The 24582-nt window shown below is 44.7% G+C and overlaps 1 protein-coding gene across 2 annotated transcripts in view; it reads left to right on the forward strand.

Moving 5' to 3' along the window:
* Positions 1-24582, forward strand: part of MIOS (meiosis regulator for oocyte development) — a 97236-nt gene that overhangs the window by 46354 nt on the left and 26300 nt on the right. For both annotated transcript variants that reach the window (XM_030200963.1, XM_030200972.1), the window contains exons 6-8: positions 828-893; positions 3330-3488; positions 9021-9173. In XM_030200963.1, coding sequence (XP_030056823.1) covers positions 828-893; positions 3330-3488; positions 9021-9173 — 378 coding nt within the window. The remainder of the gene's footprint in view (positions 1-827; positions 894-3329; positions 3489-9020; positions 9174-24582) is intronic.

The following is a 24582-nucleotide window of genomic DNA, read 5'->3' on the forward strand; positions in this document are numbered from 1 at the left end:
TACTAGCTTGGCTCATGATTCACCTTTTTCCCACCTCCCCCCCCCCCCCCCCCCCCCATATGACTCATTTTACTTACATGCTTTGTTGGGGAGGGGGGTTGCTCCCCTTCCAGCTTGTTTCCCTACTTTTGACCTCAATCCATTCCCATACTCCCTGTAGTGGCTGGTTCTTCCATTTCTTCTCCCTCCTCCATCTTTTATTCCTTGGCCTTTTCCTTTTTTTGCTCTTCCTATTCCTCCAACCCTCTCCTCACCTCTTCTCCACCATGGAACGTCCATTTCGGTATGGCTCAGGAGAAGGGAGCTGCCTCAAGTTACAGTAGCCATGTTGTGGCAGCTCCTTTTCTTTGGTGATATCACATCCCATCCCAGTAACTAGTAGCAGTAGCTTTCTGTTGTCCCATTTGGAAAGTCAATTTGTACATAGGGTTTTATTTACTAGGGCTTTCCCCCCCCCCCCCCCCCCCCCCTCAAAAAAGAAATTCTGCATCTTTGGGGAAAAGTATTAGTAAATCAAGCCCTTAGTAAGCGTTTGAATGGAATCCTTGAGGAGTAAGTTTTGTTTCCTGTTATTGTGCCTGGGATCTGGACACCTCCCACATCTTACAAAAAGAGCCAACTTGGAGATCCAAAATAGCATCCAAGGAAGCCTTAATTTCACCTCAGGAATTAGATGCAAAACAGCAGTGGTCATTGTTGCCTGTGGTTTGACTAGAACATTCCTTGTCCTAGCCCCACTGTATGTGGTAAAGGTTTTCCTGATTTATACTTTGATTTTGTTCAAATCACACAATGCTGCTAATATTTATTTTTCAACTTTTCTTCAGTACGAGAGCAAGGTAGCAGTGCGGGACCGTGTGGCATTCGCTTGTCTGTTTCTCAACGATGCCCAGGTAAGATCCCAAAGGATTTAAAATGTTGAAATCATCTCTGTGTTGCACATAAGCTTTCAAGAGCACATGGGGCCCCTCTACAGAGCTTAGGTTCAGCAGATGAATTACTTTACTTATGTGGATCCACTTAAAGGTATCAGTCAGGTTTCTCCAAAACTAATGCAACTGTTAAGAGATATTCCTGCAGAGTTGTAAGGGAACATTGTTCTATTTTCATCCGTGTCCTCCCCATTTTCCCTTATCATACCTTTTAGTTTAGCTTTTTGGGTTTTTTTTTTTTTGTGGGTGGGGGGTGGGGTTCTTAATTGGTTTATGTTTTTCATTTGCCTCCTTGTCTTGGAGAGTTTTGAGCCTGATAGTTGCCCCTTTCTCCTTTTTCTTCCAGCTCGGTCAGAACCAGGGCTGGGATCTTGGCATCATGAGTCTTCACTAGCAGTTATCCAGAGATTTTCACTTTTTGTTAAATAGACGTTCCTTTTGTTTTTAGTCTGGTCATTACATGGCATGCTGAACTGCTCTAGTTTTTACTTGCACCCTGACTGGGGGCAACTTGGTTAGCTACTTTCCCTACAAAGGTATAATCCAGAGCTTTTTGAATAGATGTTGCAATCAGAGTTCACAGTAAAAGCTGGAATTACTCAAACTGATGTGCAGTGAAAGTAAAAATATACTTAAATACTCTATGCATATAAAAGTACTGATCGGACACTGTTTAATTCATATCTCTAGGGTTAATGTCCTCTGCTACCAGGTTTTATGTCCTCAGCCAGGGACCCCATTAAGTAAAAGTATTGTTTAGAGTCAGAGAATCCATTTTATAATGGCAGTTGACAGGAAAGATTCTGTCACAACAATCTGAATGACCAGATATAAGCTCTCAGTAGGTGACCACATAAAATGTTTGGATTGGGCCCTTAGAGTGGTGGAGGCATACTTAGTCAGTCTGCTTTTCAGAATTGCCACACTGAATATGCATGAGATAAATCTGCATATGTTGAGACCCTTTGTATGCAAATCTGTCTTATGCATATTCATTGTGGAAATCCTGAAAACCCGACTGGTTAGGTGTGCCTCCAGGAGAGGATAGATAATAGTATGCTTAGAGCGGTCTTGATATAGTTTTACTTGATCACAGTTTACCTCTTATTTGCAGCCTGTAAAGAGATTTACAGGTTTGGGATGGGGATTTTGTAAAATTGTAATTAGAGAAGAAAGCTTTGAACATATTGAACCATATTATTATTATTAGCATTTGTATAGTGCTACCAGACGCACACAGCGCTGAACACGTGACATAAAGAGAGACAGTCCCTGCTCAAAAGAGCTTACAATCTAAATAATACAGACAGACAAGACAGTTACGGGTGAGAGAAGTAATGGGTGAAAAGGGAGGAAGGGACAAGGGGAGGGCAATTGTGGCTAGGAGCCAAAAGCAGCAGTGAAAAAGTGGGTTTTCAGCATAGATTTGAAAACAGGTAGAGATGAAGCTAGATGTATAGGTCCAGGAAGTCTATTCCAGGCATAAGGTGCCGCGAGAGAAAAGGAACTAAGTCTGGAGTTAGCAGTGGAGGAGAAGGGGGACGACAAGAGAGATTTGTCCAGTGAGCGGAGTTCACGGGGAGGAATGTAGGGAGAGATGAGAGTGGAGAGGTAATGGGGGGCTGCAGATTGGATGCATTTAAAAGTCAATACGAGAAGTTTAAACTGTATGCAGAAGCGGACAGGGAGTCAGTGAAGTGACTTGAGGAGTGGGCTAGTGTGGGTATAACGATTCTGACGGAAAATAAGTCGTGCCGCAGAATTTTGGACAGATTGGAGAGGAGAGAGATGGTTGAGCGGAAGACCAGTGAGAAGTAAATTGCAATAGTCTAAGCGAGAGGTGACAAGGGTTTGGATAAGGGCTCTGGTGGCATATTCAGAAAGGAAGGGGCGAATTTTGCTAATGTAGATAAAGAAACAACAGGTTTTGGCGATCTGTTGAATTTGTGCAGAGAAGGAGCGAGAGGAGTCAAAGATGACTCCAAGGTTACGAGCTGAGGAGACAGGGAGGATGTGAGAGCTATTAACAGAGATAGAGAAAGGAGGAAAAGGGGAGGTGGGTTTAGGGGGAAAAATGAGAAGTTCAGTTTTGGTCATGTTTAACTTTAGATGGCGTTGGGACATCCAAGCAGCAATGTCGGACAAGTAGGCTGAGATTTTGTCTTGGATAGAGGTTGAGATTTCAGGGGTGGAGATATAGATCTCAGTAATGAAGGATAAATGAGTGTTTTCAGAAAGCACAAAGTAGCTCCATGTGCTGCTGTACATTAGCTTTGTGGAAGTGAAGACCCAGACACGCATTAGCTTGCTCTGCCATTCTACTCCTTCCTTCCCCCCCACACCCTAAATGAGGAATAGATGAGCAAGACAAGCTAACCTTCATGTGGATCTTTGTAGCTGAATCGGTACACTGAAAAGCTGACTAATGAAATGAAGGATTCCGGCAACCTGGAGGGTATCCTGTTGACAGGTCTGATGAAGGATGGTGTGGATCTGATGGCAAGTTACGTGGACAGAACAGGAGATGTGCAGACAGCAAGCTATTGCATGTTACAGGTCAGTGCTGCTAGCACACAGAGCTTTACTATGACACCAAAGAGTCAAGGTGCACTGCCTAAACTAGATGGGAAATTTCTGAATCTGTTTTCAGTGACTAGTTGCTCTAAATTCTGGGAGCTGATAATCCTGTAACTGCAGGCATTTTGGAATAGGAAATAAAACATCATCTAAGCAGAAGCGTTTCTGCAATCTCATAGCACCGTGCATTGCTTTGAGATGGAAGGAAAATAATTTTTCAAAGTGTTAACACAAGCCACAGACTGCACAAACAAAAGACTGCTTTATTTTCTAGCCCTTTGTTTTGTTCTGTTGAACTTTGGGAAGTTATGACGGAAAAAAAACACAATGTGAATGAGAAGGCTGATAGGAATATTCCCTGGCAGCTTCACTATGAAAGTTTGATTTACTTCTGGTTTGATTTATTCACTTGAGAGCTCATTTTCAAAGAAGATAAATATCTCAGAATGACCAAAACACCCATTTGTCTGCTGAAAATGTCTAAATCACATTTTTCAAAAAATTTGGACGTTTTCCACTGAGTTTGTCCAAATAGCAAGGGGAGGGGGCATACAGGAAGCTGTTTAAGACATATTTGTATTTAGACCTGTTTCAATCACGTCCAAGTTTAAAAAAAAAAAAAGGTGCTCTAATTAACCAGCTTACCACTAGAAGTATTAAGACTTGACCCCTCCAGAATTCCCCAATTGATGCTGTCCCTATCCCATCTCCTTAAGAAACGGGGATACCAGGTGATATGACAACTTCAGGTATTATGGGCATACCCAACAGAGCAGCAATCAGGTCCCAGATGTAGCCTAGTGGTCAATGCAGTGGGCTGTGAACAAGGGGATCCATGTCCAAATCCAACTCTACCTAGTACATTTGTGATAGAAATTGTAAGCTGTCCAAATACAAAAAAATACCTACTGTACATACATATAGAAGAGACCTATAGAATAGAAGGTGATTGTAGTGATATACAGTTAGGTACAGTAGGTTTTATTCTGTTCCTGGAGGGCTCACAATACAAAATAAACGAGTTATGGTAGGAATTGTACCTGGGTGCCATTGTTCAAAGTCCATTGCACTGACCACTAGACTGCCCCTTTGATCTGCAGGGACATCTCTGTGGCCATTTCTTTCAAAATGATGCCAGACAGACGTTTTTGTGCCTGTATTTTTGGCTTTTATAAGTTGGATTTGTTAGTTTGAAAAATTGCTCTTCTTTTTAGACGTCTTCTGTGCAAATACATCCATCTTTGAGCCATTTTCAAAATGAAAACCCAGATGTTTTTCCTTTTTGAAAATGGTTCTAAGATGGATTTTTTTTTACATAATTAACAAAATTTCCTAGTTTAGATTTAGATGACTTATCGAAAATGCCCCTCTTGGTATACCACCTTGCACAGGAACAATAAAAAAAAAATACTTACATACAACCAGAATAAAAACCCTGATGTCCAATATTGAAACATCAGTCTGATTTATATTATAATTTTAGATAACCTTTACATAATGATGAGGACATAGTAAAGTCAGCAGATAAAGGAGTTGCTATTGTTGTGATTGATAAAAATGCTGACACATTAGAAATTCAAAGGCAATTAGGTGTTACATCATTTTGCAAAAGACTAAAGGGTGATCCAACACCCACTTTACAGCAAGAAATTAAGGCATTACTAACAGTTGGAAAGGAAGGCCAGTATTTAAACCAAAAAGAAACCGATTTTTTAAAACTGTTAACCCATTCTCCCTACTATCGATATCCTCTCTAAGATAATTAAGTCATTATATTCACCTCTGGGTAGACCAGTTATATCTGCCATTGGGTCTATGCTTGAACCATTATCCATTTTTGGATAATGTATGTTCCCACCCATAACCTCCGCTCTCAGGATAAATCACTCCTATCTGTACCCTTCTCCACCACCGCTGACTCCAGACTCCGCCCCTTCTGCCTCGCATCACCATATGCCTGGAACAGCCTTCCCGAGCCCATACGTCATGCGCCCTCCCTGCCCATCTTCAAGTCCTTACTCAAAGCCCATCTCTTCTCCCTTGCTTTTGGCGCATAACCACTTTCCCCACTCATGATACCTACACTGACTACATAGTTTGTAACCTTTAGATTGTAAGCTCTTTTGAGCAGGGACGGTCCTTCCCCATGTTAAACTTGTACAGTGCTGCGTAACCCTGGCAGCGCTATAGAAATGCTAAGTAGTAGTAGTAGTAGTAGTAATTTTTACAGATAAGTTTTTGAGACCTTTTATTAAAAAGGTTTCTTCCTACATTCAAGATTCTGCCAACATGATTAATACTTTAAGTACCATCACATGTACAAAAAACGTTATTCAGACAACCTTTGATGTTGAATTTTTATATACCAATGTATGTCAAAAAGAAGCCATTGAAATAAGTAGGAAAACCATTAGATAAAGACATTTTTATTTGAGGGTTCCTACAATTTAACTTGTAGCTTTAGCACTAACTAGAAATTATTTCTTTTTTAATGGCAAGTTTTACCAACAGATAAGGTTACAGCCGTTGAAGTTGATAAAGGCTAACAAAACTCACCCAAAGCAATCCTATGACCGACCCTACTTTGAAGTACCGACTGACTCACCTTCTACCTTCATTCCATTCCACTGATTCTCACCCCATCTCAACATCTTGGCTCTATCAGCCCTCAGACTTAATTCCCTCATTGTATTAGCTATCTCTATTCGTCCCCCTTTCACTGTTATTCCACTAAACCAAATCATCTATAACACCAAATCTTTATATCATTGTAGATCAAGTTAAATATCCTCCTTCTCCTGTTAGTAAAATCTTAGGTGTTCTTTTGGATCAGTCTCTCTCATGAGTGAGGATAAAATACACTGCAGAGAACAATAACATACACAAAGGGGGGTTTTTTGACTAATGAGGAACCTGCACCATGTTCCTTTGTAGCAGAAAGCTACTTATAGGAAATATGTGGCAGTCTGCTATTCACAAATAGTAATAATTTATAATGAAAGCAGAGTTTCTCGTGTCTTTCCTCCATTCAACAAGATACGTGGAGAGATTGATCTAGCTATCGTTAAGATTGACGATAATTCTAGTAGCAAGAACCATTGGTTAAATTTACATGTTTTATGTCAGCAAGCAAGGAGAAAAAGGATTCTTCTAACTTTGCTGGGAAGCTACAAAGATCTGTGATTTTGTTATCGCTAGTCACATTCAAATACTAGCTGTTTATCTGCCCCACATGCAGAAACAAATAGCCAACAAGCTAAGCAGAGTTTTTCAGCTTAGTGAATGGTCCCTAGACTGGAAGTCTGTGAACAATATTTTTTTAGACTTGGGGAACCCTCCCTCCACCAAATAGATGTGTTCAGCAACACTGAAAATGCAAAGCTGCCTCTTTTTCAGGCTGCCCTTTCTTGGGCCATCTGACCAGGGATGCTCTAGTAGTTCCCAGGACTTGGTTTCTGCTGTACGCTTACCCTTCCCCCCCCCCCACACACACACACCTTTTTACAAAGCTGCACTAGCGTCTACAGGTGCAGTAATGCCAACACAGCCCATTCAAAGTGAATGGGCTGTTTCGGTACTACTTTGCGGCTTTGTAAAAGGGGAGAGGTTAGCTCCCTATCCTAATCGTAGCAAAGACCCTGCACAATGATTCTTACAGCATCCTAGTGGTGGTGTTAGAACTGGTTTCATCTAGATGTTGAACGAAGTAGGTGATAAAAATGATCTTTGCAGAACACCTTTGAGTATATTATGTGGTGCAGAACTTGTTTTATCAGTCATCACTCTGCATTCTATAAGTAAGATAAAAGTGAAACCAAGCAATAACTTGCCCAGACTTCCAGCTTCCCAGTGTCCTAACACATCTAGTTTCATGAAAGGGGTTCTTGATGTCAAACTGCCCTTGCAGAAGCCTTCTGGGCTGTGAGGCCTTGGTGTCATCTTTACATCTCTTATAAAGCTGCTATTTGAGCCAGTGGAACCATCTAGTCAGTTTCATCATAACAAGATAATTCTTCAAACTGATCCCAAGTTTTTATGTGAAATAATAAGTATTCCATGTTAATGAAGAAGTAGTGTTTCCTACATTCTGTCTGAAACATCATAAGAATCCATGTGAGAATCCCTCCACACTGTGAACTGAAACCAGTCTCTCACTACCTCAGAAGAACTGAATCCATCCTTAAGTCTGTGCAGCTCTTTATTTCTTTTGTCCCTTACAGAATGAACTTTTAGCACATTGACTGGCATTCTGCATTCAGTTTTCTTATAAACAAACCAATGCTGCTCTGAACAGTAAAGTGAAATCTCTTCAGATCAGAGGCACCATAGCCGTAGTGTCGCTCCTGAAATCTGCTTCTCTGGATACTATATCCAAAGTACCTTCATACCTTCACATAGCTTGGACCAGTCCATGATCAGAGACAGTGCATTTGGTCCAGCCACGTTGGCCAAGCTCTCTTACTGCTGTTGCAGTTCTCGCTTCTTTTGTTGAGTGGGATGCTCCAGTTCAGCAGCCTTGAGCTTGGGCATCAGCCAGTTGTGTACCTGATTGATCCCGCTATCTATGGAAAACACCCATTGCAGGTTAGCGGATTTGTTTACTCACTTTCCAAATCTGAGCTGAAGGCAACTTACCTTTGGGTACAAGAGGATTTCTGTGCCATAAAAGGCTTGTAGTATATGTTGGTACCTGAGACAATGGAGAATGGAGGGACTAAGGTCATAGGCAGCATAAGTAGGAATTGAACCCTGTTTTCTCTGGTCTCAACCCACTACTTCTCCATTCATTACTACTACTAATCATTCCTATAGCGCTGTACACATTATATGCAGGTACTTTTTCTGTCCCTAGAGGGCTCACAATCTAAGTTTTTGTACCTGGGGCAATGGAGGGTTAAATGACTTGCCCAAGTTCACAAGGAGCTGCAGTGGGAATTGAACCCAGGTTGCCATGATCAAAACCTGCTGCACTAACCATTAGGCTACTCCTCCTCCTCCTCCATTCATAGGCTAACCAAGGATTTCTCTGATGTAAAAGGTGAATACCTAAGGTTTCTTACCTATAATCCCTCGTTGACAGAGCATTGTCCTTGAAATGTACCTTTTCTTTTTCCTCAATATGAGAAACTGGCAATAGATCCTGCAACAACCCTATAGCCTGGATCTCACCCCTTCTTCAGACCCTCTTTTGAAAACCACTTCTAAGTTTTATAAAATATATAGCCAAAAATTCTGAAAATAGGCAGATAAAATTGGTCACCCACTACTGGAAGTGTTCACACAGTGTGATGGCCATGATCACACCTAAGCTTGCAAAAACATAGCTTAATAGCAATAGTACTTTTGACTAAATGGGGATATTTTCATCCTGTAAATGCCTTGTTTGCCAGGAATTATTGTTTAAATGTGTCACATTGATTGTATGCAGTATTCCTCCCAGATAGACTTTGCAGTTGTTGACGCTGTAGGCTAAGAGAATGTGCCGGTTATATATTGTTTGTTTGTTTTTAGGGCTCTCCCTCTGACGTTCTTAGGGATGAGAGGGTTCAGTACTGGATTGAGAACTATAGGAATTTGCTGGATGCCTGGAGGTTTTGGCACAAAAGGGCAGAATTTGATATCCACAGGAGCAAGTTGGATCCCAGTTCAAAACCTTTGGCACAGGTGAGTTCCCAGGATATTGATCAGGATTGCTTTGCTCTAGGCAGGCCACAGAATAATTATTGTGAGGATGCTCTTCAAAGCAGTTCTGCAGGAGTAGAACATTTTACCCACTTAAATCAGTTGTCTGAAAATTGCTCAGCCTGTGCCCAAGTACATAAAAAGTACATGTATTGCTCACACAATGTTTTTTTTGTTTGTTTGTTTGTTTGTTTGTTTTTTGTCTGCGGTTGGGAAAGCGGGTTAAGCCCAGGATTGTAACAATACATAAATGTTTTTGTATTTTCAAGAGCTTGTGGCATTTTAATAGAAATAAAATAGTATGAAAAAAAAGATTCAAGTATGTGCAGGTACTATTTTCTTGATTCCAAAATATACCTGAAAACTTTGCATCTTTGTGGGCCCAATATTAAAAGGATTTACTCTCCTAACTTTGAGGCCCTTTTACTAAGCAGTGTTAAAATGTTTGCGCTATTTTTAGTGCGTGAGTTTCCTACACACTGAGGCCACTTTTAGTGCTGCAGTAAAATGTCTACAATTTTTATTTTCCCCTTAATGGCCACGTGCTAATTTCACAATTAGCTCGTGGCCATTAGCACATGAGCCCTTACTGCCATCTATTTCCTAGGCAGTAAGGGCTGCTGCGCTAATCGGACAGCACACAGCGATTTACCTACATTACACCTAGTCTCTACATCTAAATATGCCCCCCCCCCCCATGCTATAAAATATATAATATTTTTTTGTGCAGGACTGGTATGCACTAATCCCAGACCTACTGCGGGAAGCCTTTTTATTGTGCAGTAAGCACATGCTAGTGCATACCGTCTCTTTGTAAAAGAGCCCCTTTGCTACTAAATTGACCTCTGAAAAATTACTAGGGTTGAATGCCTAAATTTATACTCAGAAATTCAGTAAACTAAATTTAGAAGCATAAAAAGCAAATGCAAGAGGAGCAGATTTAGGGAAGGGAAAAAGAAGTTTAGGACTATTTTTTTGCACTAGGCTCGAAGTTTAGAAGCATAAATCTAGATAAAAGAATGGTACATACTTCCCTTAACTAATATATAGATATAGAGTTAACATATATGGGGGTATGTTTACTAAGGTGCACTATAGGTGCATCAGTGTTTTTAACGCGCGTTAATCGTTGACATGCGTTAAACGCTAAAGTACCCATAGGAATGTATTGGCGTGTTAGCATTTAAAATGCTTTAACTTTAAAGGTGCGGTGCGTTAAAAAAGCTAACATGCATTAATAAACATACCCCATAGAAATTAAAATCTCTACATTAGTTACAGGTACAAATGTATTTGTTTAAGTCATGTAGGGGGTAATTCTATGATAGTGTTGCCTGTTTTTAGGCACCAAAAAGATGCCTGAAGCCTGTTCTATAAGGGAAAGCATGCACCTATTTTTCTCTATTGAATACTGGTTTAACAGGAAAAACTATACACCTGTGCTTTAGGTGTGACCACTTAGCACCAGCCATAGATTGTAAAAATGGCTTGTGCCTAGATTGCTAAAAAAAACCCAGCAACAACACATAAATGTAGTATTCTATAAGATATGCACATAACTGTGCATTCTGCCTGTGTGTATGCCCATCTTCAAACTGTGTGCTGTTGCTTTTATAGAGTCCTTCACATACATAGATATAATATTTTTATAAAAATAGATGATATATAATTTTATCATACACAGCGAGATTTAATCAGAATGGGGAAAAGTCATCTGTAAATATCTGCTGGCAGTTTTTTTAAAAGTTATCTTTAAGAATTTAGGTTTTATTTAGGCCATGACTCTGTGACTTTTGAGATTAAAAAACAAACAAACATTTTCTCTCTCTATGGGATAAAGCCTAGTATTCGTCTGTAGGGGCAAAACAGATCACATCAGAGGACGTTGCAATTGGGAGTATGAACAATAGTAATTATAATTAGCACTCTTGGATTTAGAAAAACAATTTTGCGTTCCATTATGGATCCAAGTCCACAGCCCCAGTTATACACAAGGCCCAAGCATTCGACTCTGTTAATTTGGAGTTTCTTTGGCAGGTCATGGGAGGAATGAGTATCAATGGTAGGTTTGTGCAGGGTGTCAGAGGCCCATATTGGAGTGAATGGTAGTTATTCTGAGGGCTGTGGAGTCAGAGTCGGAAGCAATTTTGTGTGGAATCGGAGTCAGTAAAAATGTACTGACTCTGATTCCAGTTTCAAAATAAAAAAACATTATAATATATGATAAATGTATCATTTTATACTTGTATATACACATATTTTTGTCCCAGATCTAAAGTTATATTTACCAGGACTTCAGATCCAGGAAAAAAAAAATTAAAGCTTAATATCAGTAGGAGGCGGAGTCTGATAGAAAATTAGAGGAGTCTGAGTAATATGGTAATAAGCTGAGCCCTGTACCAACTCCACAGCCCTGGTTATTCAGACCCCTATCTCCACTATTATTCGCTATTTCGGTAGAACCACTGGCAGCTAAGCTTAGGAGGAATGGATCCATATCAGTGGGCAGGAACACAAGTTGGTGTTGTTTGCACATGACCTTCAGCTCAACCCTTTTTGTCCTTACCAGCGATCTTATCGGAATTTCGAAAGTTCGAGGCTTTTGCAGGGTTTAAGGTCCATATAAATAAAACAGAGGTCTTGAATTTGATATTGTCAGACTGGAAATTAGAACAAAGTAGACCACTTGCTCCCTTTAAATGGGTCAAAGATACGATTAAGTATCTGGGGATTTGAGAGGGGGAGTGGCCAAGATGGTGCTCTGAGCAAGAGAGTAGTACAGCAGCTCCCGGATTTTTTTACTTCGAAACTTTATACCTTTAAGATGCCCAAGAGAAAGGGGAAAATCCGAAGTTGTGACTCCAATGCTTAGGGAAGCTGAGATCACTTCATACACGATGCCAGTACCAGTGGACATTTCTGCTATTGTTGGAACAGTGAGGAGCCCCGGCATGGAGAGCCCGCATAGTCCTACTCTACTTCCATCACTGCCCAGTATGCAGGAGAAGAGCGTAGGAGGAGGTGATGAATGGCGTTCACTCACGGCCAACACTGGAGAGGCCTACCCCAGCAGGAACCGAGGTGCAATTGTCAGCAGCCTTCTAAGCTCTGGAGGGTGAGACTCATTCGCCTATGGTGACTCTGCTGGTTCTGAATGTGGAAGATCTCTCAAGTGAAGTCACAGCAGATTCTACTGCTGTAAGTATGATTGAAGGCAGTACCATGCTACAACCATTGATGAGACCAGCAGACTACATTAGAATCCATCTGGCTTGTTGTGGAATCCCTCCATAAGATGTGCTTAACTTTTTTTGCCACTATGGTGATTAACTCCTCATTGTTAAAATAAACTTAGACTCTTGGGTTAAATCCCAGGGAGATAAAGTCAAGGATTTGGAATCTTCTGTCTACCAGATCAAGAAGTAAAAAATTGTATTGTACAGGACAAATTGTTAATCCAGCATAAATTGCAGAACCATGAAAGTGGAGCCAAATCCTTGAATTTGAGACATTTGAATTTTCCATCCATTAAGTTAAGAACATAAGAATAGCCATACTGGGTCAGACCATCTGGCCATCTGATCCACCTAGCCCAGTATCCTGTTTCCAACAGTGGCCAGGCCAGGTCACAAGTACCTGGCTGAAACCCAAATAGTGACAACATTCCATGCTACCAATCCCAGGACAAGCAGTAGCTTCCCCATGTCTGTCTCAATAGTAGACTATGGACTTTTCCTCCAGGATCTTGTCCAAACCTTTTTTTTAAACCCAGATACACTAACCGCTGTTACCATCTCCTCCAGCAAAGAGTTCCAGAGTTTAACTATTTGTTGAGTGAAAAAATATTTCCTCCTATTTTAAAATATTTCCATGTAACTTGAATGCCCCTAGTCTTTGTGCTTTTGGAACGATTAAAAAAAAATCAATTCACTTCTTCTCGTTCTACATCACTCAGGATTTTGTAGACCTCAATAATATCTCCCGTCATCCGTCTCTTTTCCAGACTGAAGAGCCCTAACCTCTTTAGCCTTTCCTCATAAGAGAGGAGTTCCATCCCCTTTATCATTTTGGTTGCTCTTCTTTGAACCTTTTCTAATTCCACTATATCTTTTTATGAGATACGGCAACCAAAATTGAACGCAGTATTCGAGGTGGAGCGATACAGAGGCCTTATAGTATTTTCGGTCTTATTCACCATCACTTTCCTAATAATTTCTAGCATCCTGTTTGCGTTTTTGGCTGCAGCCGCACACTGATCAGAAGATGTCAGCATATTATCTACAATGACACCTAGATCTTTTTCTTGGGTTCTGACCCCCAAGGTGGACCCTAGCATCAGGTAACTACGATTCGGATTATTCTTTCCAGTGTGCATCACCTTGCATTTGTCCACATTAGATTTCATCTGACATTTGGATGCCCAGTCTTCCAGTTTCCTAAGGTCTTCCTGCAATTTTTCACATGAATGCTCAAATTCACTAAAAGGAGCATGCAGGATGTGAGGGGGCAATGCGGTGGTGCTGGAGACCGGCGCTGGACAAGGCTTCAGCTGGCAGGGGTTGGGGACCCCTGCCTGCAAAACCAGGGGCCCAGAGGAAATTTGAGGGGGCCCAGGTCCCCAAGGCCCCACGTAGCAACGCCACTGTTGGCATCCAATCCAGCTCCTCTGTATTATCTATCTCCAGCAGGTGGATGAACATACTTTTTTAGCTTCTTTCTGAGTGATTTGCCCCTGGTCCTGTTGGTCAACCGGACCCCAGTTGAGTTTTGCAGGTAGCTTGAGTCTGCAGAGTCATATCTGGAGTTCTTCATATTCCTGTCTCTGGTGCCCTACAAATTTACTTCTTCCCTCCTTTCACCTGGCCCATTTCCTGTGAAGTTCTCCTTTTCCAACACAACAACCTTCAAAGAAAGAAAGGCAAAAGAAAGAGGTTTGCTAGAGAGCATGAGACAGAGTATCAGTCCTGAGCCTTTCTCGTCTCTGGTAAGACTTGTGGAGACTGTGAGCTTGGGGGGAGCAGCTGGCAATGGTAAGTCTGACTAAAGTTGACTCAGGACTGCTTGGAGGGCTGCAAGTTCTACTTGGTGCAGGGGAGGGATCCTAACTCACCGCTTGGGACACATTGTGCTGTGCTGGTGACAGTTGGGTGAATGGCGACTCCTATGGAGGCAGTTAAGCAGCTTTCCCACTGTGGAATCCATCAGCCGGTGTCGGGGTGTTGCAATGTATGCAAGCCGAGGAAACTGTTAGCAGCAGTGCATGTTCGGATTCGGCGCAGTGCATGTTCGGATTCGGCGCAGCATCCAAATACGCTGGGGTCATTGGGCTCTCCAGTAGGGTCAGGTCGTAGCTTGATGAAGGAGAGCTTGGGAACGGGCACCATTATGTCAGGGCCGACTGCCAATGAAGAGCAGCCTCTGACTGATCACACACAGAGCATAGCCACCATTTTACAGCCTCAGGGCCTGACAGAGCATTCAGCTGCATCAAGATCTTTGTTTTCTCCAGAGTTTATGTTGCTCTGACACTAAGCCTATTTACTGAAGCTGAGTCAGTCAGAGTTGCTGCAAGGTGCTTCAGTTTCTCGCCCTGCTGCCCCTCCAGCTCCTAAAAGATCTAGTTTAGACCTCTAGGAGTGAGCAGATGAGGCTTGTCTGATGTGGCCTTGGTATATTAAGAGGAGCTATTGATGGAGGAGGGAGATGACCCAGAGTACTGAGGGTGTTCAATAAAGAGGAGCTTAGTACTTTGAGGCATTGGCGGTGCTTTCCATTAAGTAGCCTTCTGCTTCGGCATCAGGAGTTCCATCTTCATCAATCATGAGGGAGCTTAGAGGTTCTGCTATGGCCTTCCCAATGCATCCAGACATTCAGGACAAAATTACAGCAGAATGGGTCTCACCGTAGAGGTGCCTCACATATAGTGAGTGTTTATTACCCGCAGGATATTTTCTGTCTAATGAGCTAGCCTTCAGAAGAGAGAGACCAAATTGTTTCCTCTGCCTTAGTTTTAACACCAGTTCATATGGTTCCTATCTCTCTGTTAGGAGCTGAAGCTGGCCCTCAAACTACTACTGTTACTTTGCAAGACATATGGCAGGTTGTTATAAGAATAGAGCAATCTATTCAAAAGACAGTTTCTAGTTTGTGCCAGTTTACTCAATGAATGACTAGTAAAATCAATGATATTGAGCAAAACTTTCTTGTTAATGAACAAAGGACACAAACATTGATTCTTCTGTTACTGCATTGCAATCTGCCATTTCTTCTAATATTAAGGATAGTTTGTCTATACATGTTAAGTTGGAGTCAATGGAAAATCTGACTTCTGCAAAAAAAAACCCTAACATTTAAAAAATTTCCTCTAACTCATTATTTAGTACCTCTAGAATTATTGAAAATGTATATGAAAGATGTTTTGTAATATCCTCAGAGTCATTATCTGTTGAGAATATTTATTATGTTTCTAGAGGCTCTAGAGTACTTCAAGAAGAAGGCACTATGGATCAAATTTCTTTTCCTGACAGTTTAGATATTTCCTGGGGTTTTTTTTTGGAAAGTTAGATATTTACCATTTCCATATCATCATGCTGATCAATCCATACACTGGTGGGTTGTGTCCATCTACCAGCAGGTGGAGATAGAGAGCAAACTTTTGCCTCCCTATATGTGGTCATGTGCTGCCGGAAACTCCTCAGTATGTTCTCTATCTCAGCAGGTGGTGGTCACACACAGCAGCAGCTCTGGCTAGGCCTCCAAGCCTAATTTTTAGGTTTTGTTGAGTGCCTGGGGTTGAGGGCTCTTCTTGAGCAAGTGCAAACCTGGTGGCGCCAGGTCCCTCCTTTTCTCCCCCCTCCCGCTGGCTCCGTTAAAAAAAAAAAGAAAAAAAAAATTTTGAACGTCCTTAAAGGCGTTTATTTCGACGTTTATTTAAACGTTTATTGCAGCTACTCACTGGGACACCAGGTCGTTACAGCTCGGAGCGGAAAGCAGGTAATTTTTACCTTTTTATAGCGGGCAGGGGGTTCCCCGATTGATCTCCACGTGGCCTATGGCGTTGGAGGGCGAGGGCGCAAAGAGTCGCTCCCCGGATCGCTTGGGCGCTTCTAGAGGGGATGCGGGGGTCTTAAAGTCTGATTCGCCCTTGTTGGGTGACAGTTTCGTGACCGATGAGTGTCCCGGTCCTTCCTCCGGTGTGGCGGTTTTTCCCGCAATAAACGCCCATCCCCCGCTGCTCGCCTCCGCCATCTTGGCCGGCCACGCGGCTCGGACGGCTTCTTCTTGGGCCGCCCTTGAGGTGGGAGACATTAATGCCATGAACGCCCTTAATTTGGACGACGGCACAAAAGCGGCTAAAGTTAAGCGCCGTTCTTCCCGCGCGGCTCCTTCGCGGAGTGTCGCGCCGGACGCCATCTTGGATGCGCAGCATGTCTCTCCCCCGCTCTTGCGAGCGCCGGTTGAGGGTGCGTCTAGGGCTGTAGCCCAGGCTGCGGAAGTGCACAGTCTGGGGGGTTTCTCCCCCGAGTTTGTTTTGCTGCTGCATCAGGCCTTCCTTATGCAAAACGCTGCCCCTGCTCCCTCGTCTGGTAAAGAGGTTGAGGCCCCCGGAGGTAAACGCCCTCGGGTTGATTCCCAGGCCTTGGAGGACTTTGTCTCCTCCGATGTAGATGAGGGCAGCATATCTGAGTTCTCCCAACGGTCCTTTGCGGATTCCTTGGAGGAGACGGATCCCCACTCGGATGGAGCGGATGACCCCTCTGCAGCGCGGCTCTTTAGCTCAGAGGATTTGCCCAACCTGTTAGTGCAGGCCATGGGCATTTTGAAGATTTCCTCTCCGGAGGATGTCTCTCCCTCAGCCCCTGTTGGCTCTGCCATTATGCTGGGGACGAAGCGCCCGCCTAGAACCTTCCACATGCATGATGCCATGCACACCTTAATTTCGGCTCAATGGGATGTCCCGGAAGCGAGCCTTAAAGTGGCTAGGGCTATGTCCCGCCTCTATCCTTTGCCTGAAAGTGAACGTGAGGCCTAACTGTGGCCTACCGTGGATTCTTTAATCACTGCGGTGACTAAGAAAACGGCGTTGCCGGTGGAAGGTGGCACGGCCCTAAAGGATGCCCAAGACAGAAGATTGGAGGCGGCCTTAAGGTCGTCCTTTGAGGCGGCTGCTTTAAGTTTGCAGGCCTCAGTTTGCGGCTCCTATGTGGCCAGGGCGTGCCTGACTATGGTGCAGCGGGCTTCCCCCTCGGATCATTCCTTGAGGGCTGATTGGCCGGCCCTGGAATCGGGCTTAGCCTATTTGGCAGACTTGCTGTATGATGTCTTGAGGGCCTCAGCTAAAGGCATGACTCAGACAATCTCTGTGTGGCGGTGGCTTTGGCTGAAGCATTGGTCTGCTGACCACGCCTCTAAATCCCGCCTGGCTAGATTGCCTTTTAAAGGCAAGCTGCTCTTTGGGGTCGAGCTGGACAAAATCGTGACCGATCTCGGCACGTCTAAGGGCAAGAAGTTACCAGAGGTCAGGGCTCGGGCTAGTACTCGCCCCGGTACCTCCAGAGGACGGTTTCAGGAAGCCCGTCGGTACCGCCCGGGCAGGTCGGGCTCCTCTGCCCCCTCTTCCTTCAAGAGGAACTTCTCCCCCAAGCAGCATTCCTTTCGCAGAGACCACCGTCCCGGAGGTGCTCCCTCCGGTCCTCCCCCAGGGTCTCGTACCCAATGACGGGGCCTTGGTCCACGCCCCAGTGCAGATTGGAGGACGGCTGTCCTCGTTTCTGGGCGAGTGGACCACAATAACTTCAGACGCTTGGGTGCTGGAAGTCATCAGAGACGGCTACAAGCTAGAGTTCTGCCGACCCTTAAGAGACGGGTTTGTACTCTCTCCCTGCAAGTCTCCGGTCAAAGCTGTGGCAGTGCAGCAGACCTTGGACAACCTGATCCGCCTGGGTGCGGTCGTTCCGGTGCCAGAAAATCAGCTTGGCAAGGGGCGTTACTCCATTTACTTTGTGGTACCAAAGAAAGGAGGTTCTGTACGGCCTATCCTCGACCTCAAAGGGGTCAATCGGGCCTTGAAAGTTCGGCACTTTCGCATGGAGACTCTCCGCTCTGTTATAGCGGCAGTGAAGGCAGGGGAGTACCTGGCATCCTTGGACATCAAGGAAGCGTATTTGCATATTCCCATCTGGCCTCCTCATCAACGCTTTCTGCGTTTTGCAGTCCTGGGCCGACACTTCCAGTTCAGAGCCCTCCCGTTCGGGTTGGCTACTGCTCCACGGACCTTCTCCAAAGTAATGGTGGTCATCGCGGCCTTCCTGAGGAAGGAGTACAAGTCCATCCTTATCTGGACGACTGGTTGATCCGAGCCCCCTCTTATGCAGAGTGCGGCAAAGCTGTGAACCGGGTGGTTGCTCTTTTGAGCTCCCTGGGGTGGATCATCAACTGGGAGAAAAGCCAGCTGCGCCCAACTCAGTCCCTGGAGTATCTGGGAGTTCGATTCGACACCCAAGTGGGCAGAGTGTTCCTGCCAGACAATCGGATTGTCAAGCTTCAGGCTCAGGTGGACCAGTTCCTAGTAGCCTCTCCTCTTCGGGCTTGGGACTATGTGCAGCTGTTGGGCTCTATGACGGCCACGATGGAAGTAGTGCCCTGGGCCAGGGCTCATATGAGACCACTACAACACTCTCTGCTGCAGCGCTGGACTCCGATGTCGGAGGATTATGCTGTGCGCCTTCCCTAGGACCCAGCAGTGCACAAGGCGCTGAGCTGGTGGACGCAGACAGACAAGTTGTCTGCAGGAATGCTTCTGGTGACCCCGGAGTGGATTGTCGTCACGACGGACGCCTCCTTGTTGGGCTGGGGAGCCCACTGCTTGGGAAGGACAGCGCAGGGGCTCTGGTCTCCTGCAGAGGCAAAGTGGTCTATCAACCTCCTGGAACTCAGAGCCATTCGGTTGGCGCTTTTGGAGTTCATCCCTGTACTGGCGTTGAAGCCAGTACGGGTCCTGTCGGACAATGCCACGGCTGTGGCCTATGTCAACCGCCAGGGAGGTACCAAGAGCGCCCCTCTAGCCAAGGAGGCCATGAATTTATGCCAGTGGGCGGAAGCGAACCTGGAACAGCTGTCAGCGGCCCACATTGCCGGAGTCATGAATGTCAAGGCGGACTTTCTCAGTCGCCATACCTTGGAGCCCGGAGAGTGGTAGCTATCTGCTCAGGCGTTCTTGGACATCACGAAGCGCTGGGGCCAGCCGAGCCTAGATCTGATGGTGTCATCGGCCAATTGCCAAGTGCCGCGCTTTTTCAGCAGAGGACGGGACCCTCGATCCCTGGGAGTAGATGCTCTTCTCCAACAGTGGCCGACACAAGAGCTTCTCTATGTGTTCCCGCCCTGGCCCATGTTGGGCAGGGTGCTAGACCGGGTGGCAAAGCATCCAGGCCGGATAATCCTGGTGGGTCCAGATTGGCCCAGACGTCCCTGGTATGCGGACTTGATCAGGCTCTCAGTCGACGATCCTCTGCGGCTGCCAGTGGAGCAGGGCCTGTTACATCAGGGTCCCGTGGTGGTGGAGGATCCCTCCCCCTTTGGTCTTACGGCCTGGCTATTGAGCGGCAGCGTCTGAGGAAGAAGGGCTTCTCAGACAAGGTCATCGCCACTATGCTGAGAGCGAGGAAGCGCTCTACTTCTACGGCTTACACCAGGGTTTGGCGTACCTTTGCAGCGTGGTGTGAAGCGGGCTCACTTTCTCCCTTCACTGCTCCAATTTCTTCAGTGTTGGCGTTCCTGCAAGAAGGTCTGGAGAAAGGCCTGTCGCTCAGTTCCTTAAAGTCCAGGTAGCGGCTCTGGCTTGCTTCAGGGGCCGCCTGAAGGGTGCTTCCCTGGCTTCGCAGCCAGATGTGGTGCGCTTTCTCAAGGGAGTTAATCACCTGCGCCCTCCTCTGCACTCAGTGGTGCCTGCGTGGAATCTCAACCTGGTGCTAAGAGCCTTGCAGAAGCCGCCTTTTGAACCCTTGTCGAGGGCATCTCTGAAAGACCTGACGTTGAAGCAGTCTTTTTGGTGGCTATCACTTCAGCCAGAAGAGTTTCCGAGCTCCAGGCACTCTCATGTCGAGAGCCTTTTCTGCAGTTCACTGAGGCAGGAGTGACTATTCGCACAGTGCCTTCCTTCCTGCCCAAGATTGTTTCTCGCTTCCATGTGAATCAGCAGCTCTGTCTCCCTTCCTTTCGTAGGGAGGACTACCCAGAGGAATTCTCTGCTCTCAAATATCTGGATGTGAGACGAGTTATCATCAGATACTTGGAAGTGACCAATGATTTCCGGAAATCGGATCATCTGTTTGTCCTGTTTGCAGGTCCTCGTAAGGGTCTGCAGGCTGCTAAGCCTACAGTGGCAAGATGGGTCAAGGAAGCCATTGCAGCGGCTTATGTGGCCGCGGGGAAGGTGCCGCCTATCCAGCTGAAGGCTCACTCCACTAGAGCTCAGGTGGCCTCGATGGCAGAGGCCGGGTCCGTCTCCTTGGCAGAGATATGCAAGGCGGCAACTTGGGCATCGGCCCATACATTCTCCAAGCATTACCGCTTGACTGTGGCTGCTCGGGCGGAGGCCCGGTTTGGAGCTTCAGTGTTGAGGTCAGGGATTTCAATGTCCCGCCCTGGGTGAGTACTGCTTCGGTACATCCCACCAGTCTATGGATTGATCAGCATGATGATATGGAAGGTAAAATTATGTATCATACCTGATAATTTTCTTTCCATTAATCATAGCTGATCAATCCATAGCCCCTCCCAGATATCTGTACTGTTTATATTCTGGTTGCATTTCAGGTTCAAGTTTAGTCTTCAGTTACTTCAGGAGGACTTCGTGTTCAAGTTTTTTCACTTGGATTCTTCAAGAGTTGAGACGAGTTTGTGTTACAGTGAGCTGCTGCATTCCTCTCCCCTCCGTTTTACGGGGCTGGATTGAGACTTAAATTCTGCCGGCACTCCCTCCCGCTTCGTGCGGCTGTAGGGCAGCTTTGTACCCCTCCCGCTTCGGCGGTGTTAGGGTCAGTGAGCTCCTCCCGCGGTTGCGGTTGCAGGATAAGCCAGATCCCCCCGCATCGGCGGGGTGGTGTCCCTCCCCCGCTCCGCGGGGATGAGCTGGACGGATTCCCCTCCCCCACTTGTGTGGGGATGAGCTGGGTTAATTCCCCTCCCCCGTTTCGGCGGTGGTGAGCTGGGCAGAGTGTCCCTTTGTGGGTGTAATTCTCTAAGTGCTGAGTCCTGCGGATGGAGCTTTGATATCGACATACTGAGGAGTTTCCGGCAGCACATGACCACATATAGGGAGGCAAAAGTTTGCTCTCTATCTCCACCTGCTGGTAGATGGACACAACCCACCAGTCTATGGATTGATCAGCTATGATTAATGGAAAGAAAATTATCAGGTATGATACATAATTTTACCATTTTTTTTAAGTTCTCAGGAACTTATTTCCAAAAGAGCTAATTTATTGGTGACTTTCTCTTCTACAACTGACAAGGAAGATATTTTGAAATTATATTTTTCTAAAAGACAAACTCTTTTTGTGGCCGGCAGATACAGTTCTATCTGGATGTTTCTAGGCAGACTCAGTATCGTAGAAGAGAGTTCCTACTGTGCTCTTTCTTCACTGCCTGGTTGTTCTGGGGAACCTTCAGATTCCAGGGGAACAAATTCTTCCCCCCCCCCCCCCCCAAAAAAAAAAAGTTTGTACCTCTTTGCTTAGAGACAGTGGGCACTGTTATTCCTCTTTTTGACCAACTAGCACATTCTTCATCTCCTCCACCCTTGGATAGGGAGGACAGCCTTTCCAGGGGGTCTGTTCCCCCTTACCAGCATTCAGATTCTTTGTCTCAGGTCACTTATTCTGTGTCTGATCCCCTGGAAGATGGTGAGCTCCAAAACAATAATGCAAAGCAGAGACAGTCCAGAGAAGCAGCAGACTTGAGGGTCACCACAAAACAATTTATTGGACATTGACCATGTTTCGGCACTTATGCCTTCATCAGTGGTCTTACCAACAATTGTTTCACTTTCATAGTAACACAAGTCGCACAAATGATCATTCATCCAGTGCTGCCGCTAAACACTTGTGCTGGATGCCAAATGCAGTTATGTAAATCTGTTTTGTTTTTCTGTGGCGCATATAGCAGGAGTTCAGAACTTCCAAGTGTCTTACCCCCACTCACTTATTTTGAACTACTTACTTATTACTTCTAATTTACCTGTTATTCTTTGTACCTTATTTACAACAATATTTTGTATTCTGTTAATGGTGTCCGCCTTTGCATCATAATGTAAGCCACATTGAGCCTGCAAGTAGGTGGGAAATTGTGGGATACAAATGCAGCAAATAAATTATCTCAGTAAGCATTCCTTTGATGAGGGGGAGTAGGAGTTATCAGAGGAAGCATTTCAGATAAGAACAAGACATTGGGGCATGCCACAGATGGATCACATAGCAATAAAAAGCAATGCGAAGTTCCAACAGTTTTTTTCAGTCGAAGGAAAGATCCAGGTTCCTCAGGCCTAGATGACCTTCTTCAGCCTTGGTCAACACAATATCTTCTGTTTTCCTGCCTCTTCCTGTTTTGGGCAGGATTCTTTGCAAGATCACCTCAAACCCCAGACTGGTGATCATGGTAGCTTTGCAGTGGCCTCGTAGACCTTGGGTTGCAGACCTCATTTGTCTCCAGTTAGACAAATCACTTTGCCTTCTGCAGAACAGGGACTTACTGATTCAGGGACTGGTAATAATGGAGGATCCCACAGCAGTCTATCTTATAACCTGGTCCTTGAAAGGTCATGACTAAGGTACAATGGATATTCTGAGCAAGTAGTTTCCACAGCATATGCAAGAGTATAGAGGACTTTTGAAGCATGGTGTTCTAGCTCTGGGATTTCACCTTTCTCAGCTTCCATGTCTCATATTCTAGCCTTTCTACAAGGAGATATTTTCAAAGGTTTGACTCTGGGTTCCTTTAAAGTCCAAGTACCTTCCTTGGCTTGCTTTAGAGGTCGTGGAAAAATAGTTGATAGCAGCTCATCCGGATATGATATGTTTCTTTAAAGGAACTTCCTGCATTTCATCCTCCCATCTGTAAGACTGTTCCAGAGTGGAACCTAAACAGTGTTAAAGGCCTTAGTTCTCTCTCCCTGTGAACCATTATCTAACAGTACGCTTAAGATTTGGTTCTCATGATTGCATTCTTATTAGCAGATTCCTCTGCCCACAGGATTTCATAACTGCAGGCCTTATCCTGCAGGATCCCCTTTCTCTATTTTACAGAGATGAATCTCTATCAGAACAGTGCCTTCCTTTCTTCCAAAGGTAATTTCCTCCTTCCATTTGAATCAAGTGCTTCAGCTTCCTCCATTCTCCAAAGAGGACTGTGGTCCGGAATACAAAACATGTTTGTAAGATGTTTGCCATATTATCCTATGCTATCTTGAAGTGACAAATGAGTTCCGAAGTTCTGAAAGACTTTGTTCTTTATGAGGGCCCTAGAAAGGGAGAAGTGGCCTTCAAAGTGATCATTGCACACTGACTTAAAGATGCTATATCTTTGGCGTACATTTTAAAAGATAAATAGCCCCCTTTGGGACTTGGGGCCCATTCCACAAGGAGAACTTCTGCTACAGTAGTAGTAAAACCCCACAAGATTTGTAAAGCAGCAAAATGGTCTTTGCTGTACACCTTTGTTAAGTACTGTAATATTGACCTAAGCACTGGAGCAAAGGCAATTTTCAGAGCTCAGGTTCTGCAAGCTGAGATTTCACAGTTCCAGCCCTCTTAAGGATTGCTTTGCAGCATTCTAAAGGTCCTAGACTGGTCTGGTATGGATGCTAAGGAAAGAGAAATTATGTCTTACCTAATCATTTTCTTTCCTTTAGTCCAGGGGTGGGCAACCATGTTTCTCAAGAGCCACGACCCAGTCAGTTTTTCAAGATTTCTACAATGAATATGCGTGAGATTGATTTGCATGTATTACTTCCATTTGTAAGCAAATAGATCTCATATATATCAATTGTGGAAATCTTGAAACTCTGACTTGGTTGTGACCAGTCCAGAAGCCCACCCAAGAGTTTTCTCATTTTAGCATCTTACTGATATTTTGCATGTGTTTTCCAAGTTTCTTCTCAACCTTCAGTTCTTTTTTTTGTTTTTCTCCAGTTTGGCAGTTTAAGACATTTTATATTTCCATCTTAAAAAAAAAAATAAGGTGGAAACATTAACTCGATCATATGGCATCTCCTGTTCACCATTGTTTGGTCATTCGGAGGCTGCATGGTGCTCTTATGAGGTGAATCACTCAGAACAACTTCTTTTCTCTGTCACCATCCACTGGTCGACAGGCACACCCCACAGGTTCTGGA

Source organism: Microcaecilia unicolor, chromosome 1 (assembly GCF_901765095.1).
Source record: "Microcaecilia unicolor chromosome 1, aMicUni1.1, whole genome shotgun sequence".
NCBI lineage: Eukaryota > Metazoa > Chordata > Amphibia > Gymnophiona > Siphonopidae > Microcaecilia > Microcaecilia unicolor.